The sequence below is a fragment of the Engystomops pustulosus genome, chromosome 9 (genome assembly GCF_040894005.1).
Source record: "Engystomops pustulosus chromosome 9, aEngPut4.maternal, whole genome shotgun sequence".
Lineage (NCBI taxonomy): Eukaryota > Metazoa > Chordata > Amphibia > Anura > Leptodactylidae > Engystomops > Engystomops pustulosus.
In genome coordinates, this window is record NC_092419.1 from 103,595,692 (window position 1) to 103,605,474 (window position 9,783).

The 9,783-nt window shown below is 42.6% G+C and overlaps 1 protein-coding gene across 1 annotated transcript; it reads left to right on the top strand.

Annotated features, from left to right (window-relative positions):
* The first annotated feature begins 6,678 nt into the window (after positions 1-6,678).
* On the top strand, positions 6,679-9,343 carry LOC140076478 (olfactory receptor 8U9-like). Its single transcript, XM_072123005.1, has 2 exons — positions 6,679-6,894; positions 8,471-9,343. Exons 1-2 carry the CDS (start codon positions 6,679-6,681, stop codon positions 9,341-9,343), a joined length of 1,089 nt encoding a protein of 362 aa, XP_071979106.1.
* Positions 9,344-9,783: the final 440 nt, after the last annotated feature.

A 9,783-nucleotide genomic window follows, 5' to 3' on the forward strand; every position in this document is an offset into this window, starting at 1 on the left:
AAACTACCTTTAGATACTTGTATAACAAAAGGAACAAATCAGTGTAGAGCCCATAAAGCAATATTATTAATAATTGCAAAAAAAAAAAAAAAAACATTTTAATTGGGTTGGGCATATATGGGTTACATTATATAACAGTTGTGACCCAACAACCCAATAGGATATATGTGTTCATAATGGACAAACCGACCACACATGAGATATGACAAGAGTATAATGAATAAGGGCAGAGTTAATGTAAAACTTAAGAGATCATAAAATATTAAAAAACAAACAAAAATCATACAGAAGAGTCAATGCTAAAAGGGTTAATTCCAGTATAATAGCTTGACCCTGTACAGGAAGGTTGACTCCTCCTTCCTCCTCCTAAACTGAATCTCATTCCAGTAAAAACCTCCAGCCCCCCCACTGGGAATTCTAACTGGAAGTTACATTGTTTATATGACCAAGCCTTCATCTAGCTTAATTAGTGAGCAGATAACAATTACAGAAGCTTTGGGGATGTAAACGTCTCCTATTGTCTGACACCCCGGGCCTTTTAAATGCGCATTCTCCCCCTGAATAGATCTCAATCTCTATTTAAATTCAATTTTTTGGGTTCCTTGGTATAATCTGACGCTGTCCCATTCTCCCAGTTGTTCCCAGTAAGACAAAGCCACTTCCAGTGATAAGAATGTACAATACCTGATTAGTGTCATGCAAACGCAGGGGGGGGGGGGGGGGGGGAGGGCATAAAGAAGTATTTAAAGAACCCTGAAGCATCCCCTGGGGTCATCTGCGGGGAAGTCTAGAGTGTAAGACCAGAAAATGAAGTCACCTCATCTCTAGACTCAAGATTCATTACATTTATAATGGATTTATTAATACTGAGAGTGAGGGTACCGCCATGGGCACCTACAACACCTCTACAATTAAATAACTTACCATTTCATGTATTCAGAACTGTTTTTCTTAGAGGCATCCTTAATATGATGGATTAAATGTTTTTTTTCCCCTTAAAACATGACAAAATTCTGAAATCTTCATCCTTTGAGGTCTAATAACTCTGCATTAGTATCATTAGTATTATTATGTCTGAAAGGAGTTAACAGGAAAATGTTTTACTATGAACATCAAATAAATATGTCTTGTGTAAAGACATGTACATCCCCGGGTTACATACAAGATAGGGTCTGTAGGTTTGTTCTTAAGTTGAATTTGTATGTAAGTCGGAACTGTATATTTTATCATTGTAATCCCAGACAGAACTTTTTTGGTCTCTGTGACAATTGGATTTTAAAAATGTTGGGTTGTCATAAGAACCAGGAATAACACTAAAGTTTCATTACAGACACCTGTGATAACTGTTATAGCTGATTATTATAGCCTAGGACTAAAGTACAGGAAATTACCAATATCCAGAGGTCCGTTTGTAACTAGGGGTCGTGTGTAAGTCGAGTGTTCTTAAGTAGGGGACCGCCTGTACAGTATTTTTTTAGAGTAACTGTTTTTTAAAAATATAAGTTATGACTCTTACTCATTTCATACTTGTGCTTTATATATTTACTATATTTTTGATATCATCTATTTCACATCAGACTAAAAGAAGTTAAGGTGTAAATAAGGAGATTTTTGCACAATAATATTACATTTTATTTTTGGAAATAATACGAAAAAAATCTACCTTTTAAATGAAAGATAATAAATAATAATAAAGATACACACCTCAAAGCCGAAAAATAAGTATTGCTGATTTAAAATATGTAAAATATTATATTTAGATTTATGAAACGAATACTTAATTAGATCCACAACTTTATACGCATTTGCCATAACCCTGAGGGTATAAATTATACATCTATATATTTGTCCTCCCCTGTGAGATATAGGAGGTTACATGAATATTCTGGCTATAAAAGGCCAGAAGTAGCTAAAACCGCGTCTCCTTGTGACAAACTATCCAAGGTGAGTGGAAGATTCTGTCATCCCCTGTTGGGTTTTGAGCTAGGACACAGGATTTTATGAAAAATATTTCCTTCTTTTTTTTTAATGTGGTTTTATTGAATGGAGGTGAATGCAATATAGATTTTTTTTTTTAACTAAAAAAATCTGGGAAAATTGGTTTAGTCCAAATAAGCAACTCCCTGCCCAACTCCTTTCATACATACAGGCGGTCCCCTACTTAAGAACACCTGACTTACATACGACCCCTAGTTACAAACGGACCTCTGGATATTGGTAATTTATTGTACTTTAGTCCCAGGCTACAATAATCAGCTATAACAGTTATCACAGGTGTCTGTAATGAAGATTTATTGATAATCCTGGTTCTTATGACAACCCAACAATTTTAAAATCCAATTGTCACAGAGACCAAAAAAGTTCTGGCTGGGATTACAATGATAAAATATACAGTTCCGACTTACATACAAACTCAACTTAAGAACAAAGCTACAGACCCTATCTTGTACGTAACCCGGGGACTGCCTGTATCATCTTCATTTCAATGGGTTTTCTTGACTTCTATGATGGAGGACTCTTTAGTATTATTACTAGTAGTATTAGCTCTTGTGTCCCCCCTCATCCTCATAGACTGTAGTGTTCAACTTTTATCCATTTTTGGTATCTTCAAATTTTTAGATTCTTCTCTAAGTCCAGTTGAAATGTCCTTTGCCAATGCTGTTCTACATGTGGTAACTATTACTGTAATTCCCTGTCTGCGCTTCCATTCATTGTCTTGGATCTCCTTCCCCTAATATACACTTTATATGAAGGTCTTGTGTGCGCAGAGTCTTGGACTCTATCGCTGTATGATATGTAATGGGTTACAACAGCTTCCTCTTGTTCTAAGTTTTGTTCATCTACAGTCAGTCCCCGGGTTACATACAAGATAGGTTCCATAGGTTTGTTCTTAAGTTAAATTTGTATGTAAGTCGAAACTGTATTTTTTATAATTGTAGATCCAGACCAAAATTTTTTTTTTGCCCCAGTGACAATTGGAGTTTAATTTTTTTTTTTGCTGTAATGGGACCATCAATAAAGCTTCACTACAGACACCTTACAGCTGATCATTGCAGCCTGGGACTATAGTAACATCCAGAGAGCTTCACCGGAGATTACAGTGGGCAGAGAGGTTCGTCTGTAACTATGGGTCATCTGTAAGTTGGGTGTCCTTAAGTAGGGGACCGCTTGTATTCGTTAGAGAATGTGATCTGCAGAATACACATTGAGCAAGACACAACATAATATCACCATAATGCGTACACTGCAGTGTAATATATCATAATAATAATCATTATGTACATAGCACCGTCATATTACGTAGTTTTACATCTTATAGGGGACATATACAAAAAGGAGTGAGGTTCCTGCGCACAAGAGCTTACAGTCTATGAGGATGAGGGGGTGACACAAGAGCTTACAGTCTATGAGGATGAGGGGGTGACACAAGAGCTTACAGTCTATGAGGATGAGGGAGTGACACAAGAGGTTACAGTCTATGAGGATGAGGGGATTACACAAGATCTTACAGTCTATGAGGATGAGGGGAAGACACAAGAGCTTACAGTCTATGAGGATGAGGGGGTGACACAAGAGCTTACAGTCTATGAGGATGAGGGGGTGACACAAGAGCTTACAGTCTATGAGGATGAGGAGGTGACACAAGAGCTTACAGTCTATGAGGATGAGGGGGTGACACAAGAGTTTACAGTCTATGAGGATGAGGAGGTGACACAAGAGCTTACAGTCTATGAGGATGAGGGGGTGACACAAGAGCTTACAGTCTATGAGGATGAGGGGGTGACACAAGAGCTTACAGTCTATGAGGATGAGGGGGTGACACAAGAGGTTACAGTCTATGAGGATGAGGGGGTGACACAAGAGCGTACAGTCTGTGAGGATGAGGGGGTGACACAAGAGCTTACAGTCTATGAGGATGAAGGGGTGACACAAGAGCTTACAGTCTATGAGGATGAGGGGGTGACACAAGAGCTTACAGTCTATGAGGATGAGGGGGTGACACAAGAGCTTACAGTCTATGAGGATGAGGGGGTGACACAAGAGCTTACAGTCTATGAGGATGAGGTGGTGACACAAGAGCTTACAGTCTATGAGGATGAGGGGGTGACACAAGAGCTTACAGTCTATGGGGATGAGGGGGGGGGTGACACAAGAGCTTACAGTCTATGAGGATGAGGAGGTGACACAAGAGCTTACAGTCTATGAGGATGAGGGGGTGACGCAAGAGCTTACAGTCTATGAGGATGAGGGGGGACACAAGAGCTTACAGTCTATGAGGATGAGGGGGTGACACAAGAGCTTACAGTCTATGAGGATGAGGTGGTGACACAAGAGCTTACAGTCTATGAGGATGAGGGGGTGACACAAGAGCTTACAGTCTATGAGGATGAGGGGGGACACAAGATCTTACAGTCTATGAGGATGAGGGGTGACACAAGAGCTTACAGTCTATGAGGATGAGGGGGTGACACAAGAGCTTACAGTCTATGAGGATGAGGGGGTGACACAAGAGCTTACAGTCTATGAGGATGAGGCGGTGACACAAGAGCTTACAGTCTATGAGGATGAGGGGAGGACACAAGAGCTTACAGTCTATGAGGATGAGAGGGTGACACAAGAGCTTACAGTCTATGAGGATGAGGAGGTGACACAAGAGCTTACAGTCTATGAGGATGAGGAGGTGACACAAGAGCTTACAGTCTATGAGGATGAGGGGTGACACAAGAGCTTACAGTCTATGAGGATGATGGGGTGGCACAAGAGCTTACAGTCTATGAGGATGAGGGGATGACACAAGAGCTTACAGTCTATGAGGATGAGGGGGGACACAAGAGCTTACAGTCTATGAGGATGAGGGGGTGACACAAGAGCTTACAGTCTATGAGGTTGAAGGGATGACACAGGAGCTTAGAGTCTATGAGGATGAGGGGGGACACAAGAGCTTACAGTCTATGAGGATGAGGGGATGACACAAGAGCTTACAGTCTATGAGGATGAGGGGGTGACACAAGAGCTTACAGTCTATGAGGATGAGGGGGGACACAAGAGCTTACAGTCTATGAGGATGAGGGGATGACACAAGAGCTTACAGTCTATGAGGATGAAGGGATGACACAAGAGCTTACAGTCTATGAGGATGAGGGGGTGACACAAGAGCTTACAGTCTATGAGGATGAGGGGGTGACACAAGAGCTTACAGTCTATGAGGATGAGGGGGTGATACAAGAGCTTACAGTCTATGAGGATGAGGGGGGGCACAAGAGCTTACAGTCTATGAGGATGAGGGGGGGCACAAGAGCTTACAGTCTATGAGGATGAATGGATGACACAAGAGCTTACAGTCTATGAGGATGAGGGGGTGACACAAGAGCTTACAGTCTATGAGGATGAGGGGGGACACAAGAGCTTACAGTCTATGAGGATGAGGGGATGACACAAGAGCTTACAGTCTATGAGGATGAAGGGATGACACAAGAGCTTACAGTCTATGAGGATGAGGGGGTGACACAAGAGCTTACAGTCTATGAGGATGAGGGGTGACACAAGAGCTTACAGTCTATGAGGATGAGGGGGTGATACAAGAGCTTACAGTCTATGAGGATGAGGGGGGCACAAGAGCTTACAGTCTATGAGGATGAGGGGGGGCACAAGGGCTTACAGTCTATGAGGATGAGGGGATGACACAAGAGCTTGCAGTCTATGAGGATGAGGGGGTAACACAAGAGCTTACAGTCTATGAGGATGAGGGGGTGACACAAGAGCTTACAGTCTATGAGGATGAGGGGGGGCACAAGGGGTTGGGCTTTCCAGAGATTTGGTGAAGCTCTGGAGAAGTCCTAGAGATGGGAGTGGAAAGTTTGAATTAAGTAAGAGAATAATCGCAGATCAGTGGCAGATCAAACAGCATGGGTTGAGCAATAGACAGAGATGAGAGGTATATAATAGACACCCCCAATAATACTATGACTACAGACAGGGAGGGGTTTAACGACAGTGGATTTCCAAGGACAGGGAAGGGGGATGTGCAGGCAAAGTCAGATATGGCATTTAGTATGAGATTCTGGTTAAAGGTCCACCTATAAAAAACACACAGCTCGGTGCTGACCTATCTGTGGATGTCACTGTGGGCTCCTTGTCATCTGAGATACCCGAGCAATTTCATGGGCTGTGTTATGGGTAAATCTATCACTGGATACTGGGATTTTGTCTTGGCCGTGGCTAAGTATTGGTGCAATATGAAGTGTTAGGGTCTACAAGTCCTCCATGGTGCTCCATATGAAGGATCATCAGTAGCAATAAGCGGGTTTGTTTGAAATTCAGGAGAAAATTTGTCTCTGGAGCTGAACTGAGGCATGACTTAAACTTGCACACGAACCCCATTGATATAAATAGGGACCTGTATTTTAATACCAAAAATTGCTGTAAAATGGATGTAGGAGGGGCTGGAGGGCTGAAAATGGTGGGAATAACAAGGTAGATGCCCTGACAAAAATGGACTAGAAAAACTACTTAAAATAATAACATAGCATAAAAAAATAAATAATCCTAAAAATTTTGTTAAAAACCTGTTAATCTCGCAGTGGTTGAAGGCGATCTGGGTGTTCAGACTCAAATATTTACATAGAGGGTTAAAGAAGCAATGGAAACACCACATAATGTTCCTCTCGATGCGTCTCAATGAACATCAGGGTGTCCACGTTGGCTGTGGACAGCAGGGTCCTCTTGTTGGTGATGACACCACCAGCGATGCTGGGCATGAGCTCTACCAGCACACTAGCTGAAGGACAGCACCTACAAGGCATAGAGGGCAAGCTCTGGTCACTTGACGAATTTTCCCTCCTAGAAATTAAATCAGGAGGACCCATCCTTCAGTTCCAGGAGACGTGTGGAAAGGTAATCTTCTACCATGCATTACCATGGTGTGAACTCCAAATTCTGAATATACCCCACACACCCCAAGCAGCAGCTCCAGCAGGTCTGTATAGTTGTCCCGGAACCTTTGCATCACCAGGGACAGTAAATGAGCAAAGCAAGAGAGGTAACTCAACCGGCTCAGCCAAAAGCCACTACAGGGTTCCGGCCATTGTTGCACAGTACCTCGCTTGGCTTGGGGTTCAGTGGCAACAACCACTCATTGGACAGCTCGTGGACGGTGTGTGGGCTTTCGCCCAGGCTGCCTGGAGCTTCTTGACCACCACTTCATTGTCTGAACCATCACTTCCTTCCACCCATGGAGGATCTAGGACCCCATCATCACCCCTCGCTTATTCTACCACCGAGCCCTCACTGCTGCCCTACTTCTGGGTCTGCACATCGCAGAAAGACACAGCCATTGGCAATTGGGTTTCATCATCACCATCAAACATCTCTACTTATGGTCCGTCATCCACACCCTCCATCCATATCCTCCAATACAAGTTCTTGGGAATTCTGCAACTTTATTTCTGGAGCAGGGGCAAGTGGATGGATCCCTGAATCCATTAGGAGAGTCATCATACAGCATGAGTGACTACTCCACGACTGAGAAGGCTTTGCGGAGGTGGATGGCACTGCACTTTTAACAGTAGTTGAGTTGGCACAGATATTTCCATGGGAGTTGAGGCACTGCCTGCCATGTAATTGACCAATGACTCAACTTTGTGTGGCCTCTGGGGGCTTATCAGTACACGCTGCACACCCTGTTGCCTACTTGCACCAAGGGAACTTGTAGCAGGCCAAAATGGGACATGTCCTCTCCTTGCAGCACCAGCTCCATCACCACCAGCAGCACGGCCACATCCCTGTCCCTTGTTGCATTATCGAGCAATATCCTAAAGTCACAGTCTCAGACCTAGTTGGCATCAGCGTTACCTATTTGGAACTGCAAACTGTACTGAGACTGTACCTTTAAGATATTGCTGGATAGTGCTGGAACTGCAAACTATACTGATGCTGTGCCTTAAAGATATTGCTGTATGATGCTGTATGAAGACATACATGTGTTTGCTGAGGTTTCCTTGAACATGAACCTGAAACATGAACAGTGGAGATTGTTCGGCTTTGGGGGTTGTGGGTGCCGGATCTGCCAATCATCACTACTCATCAGTGCACTTTTTATTTTTAGCTCTAGTAGTTCCAGAAGTGGATATACTGCTGGTTTTTACATCAGGGGCACTTGTGGGACTGAGATGACTCGATTCATTTAGATGCGAGCAGCAGATCATGCAATGTGATTGAAGTCATTGTTTGGCATAAAAGTATTGTACCTGTCAAATTTCAACATGGTCCATTCTTTGTTCACAAGGGGAATGAACCATGGGCAAAGCTGTTTGGTAGCAGATAACTCTCTATTCACAATTAAAATGATTCATCACTGACATTACATTCATGTATTTCTATTCTTCTTAGTGACTATTCTATGGCCGCCATTGGTCTAGCCAACACCACCACTTTTATATTCGTACTTCTGGGTCTACCTACCACTCCTCAGCTTCGTTGTGTGTCCTTTGTGGTCTTCTTGAGTATCTACCTAATGACGTTAGTTGGTAACTTGGTTATCCTCACAGCCATCATCACCGATGCCCGTCTTCATACACCCATGTACTTTTTCCTGGCCAACCTCTCTATATTAGAGATGTGCTACACGACCATCACTCTACCAAATATCCTCAACAACATCGTAATACAAAGTAACCGGATTTCCTTCCAGGCCTGCATCTGTCAAGTTTATCTCTTCACCTTGTGTGCCACTGTTGAGTGTATCCTACTTGCCCTCATGGCCTACGACAGATATGTTGCCATCTGTATCCCTTTACGATATAGTGTTATCATGAACCAAGCAATGTGTCTTCAATTGGCATCTACCACATGGATCACCGGGATCTTCAACTCCATCATCCAGTCTTTGCCAACATCTCTCCTACCTTACTGCGGTCTTAACAAAGTTGACCGACTCTACTGTGAAGTCCAACCACTTCTTCAGCTTTCTTGTAGTGACACATCACTCAACAAGATGTTGACCACTGTGTCGGCTTCCCTTTTTGGGGTTGGCTTCATGACTTTTATTTTGGTGACCTATATCTTTATCATTTCAGCCATTCTACGAATCCCATCATTATCTGGAAGGTTAAAAGCTTTCTCCACCTGTAGTTCTCACATCACGGTGGTGGTCATGTATTATGGAGCTCTAATCTTCATGTACTTAAGGCCAAGATCAAGTGACTCCCAGAGAATGGACAGTGTCATCTCGGCTATGTACTGCATGGTCATCCCTGTCTTGAACCCCATTATCTATAGTCTGAGGAACAAAGATGTAAAACGTTCCATAGTCAATTTTTTGATATTGAAGAGATGTCTACTGTGATAAAAAACATGTGAACATCTCAAGGTCAACCAAAGATAAAATTAAACGAGAAGTGCAACTTGTTGGTTCACAATTTTTCCCTCTATTCATCCGGTATGTTAACTTGATAAGAAATCCATCTGATTTGTTGTCCAGTTTAAGTCAAATAACCCCTCCCCCCGTGCACTTGGATAGGTCATCAGTGTCAGATTTTGGGGATCCAGTATTGTAGCTCAGTTGTATAGAGATAAATGGAGATCAGTTGCAATACCAGGACTATCCATGGTCAGGTGTGTCGCTATTTTAAGAAAAAAGCAGTAATTTTTTCAAACTTCTGGTCAACCCCTTTATCTCTATCCCTTAAAGGGTCAATCCATTTAAACCTTTAACAATACCCTTCAGCTTGAGTTCTTAAGCACCACTACTTCAAGCTACCAGATGTACCTTCCATAATAAAAGTA

Coding starts and splice junctions, on each gene's coding strand:
- LOC140076478 (XM_072123005.1), top strand. CDS start 6,679: ATGAACATCAGGGTGTCCACGTTGGCTGTGGACAGCAGGGTCCTCTTG. Junction 6,895..8,470: donor TCCAGGAGACGTGTGGAAAG/GTAATCTTCTAC, acceptor ACCACTCCTCAG/CTTCGTTGTGTGTCCTTTGT.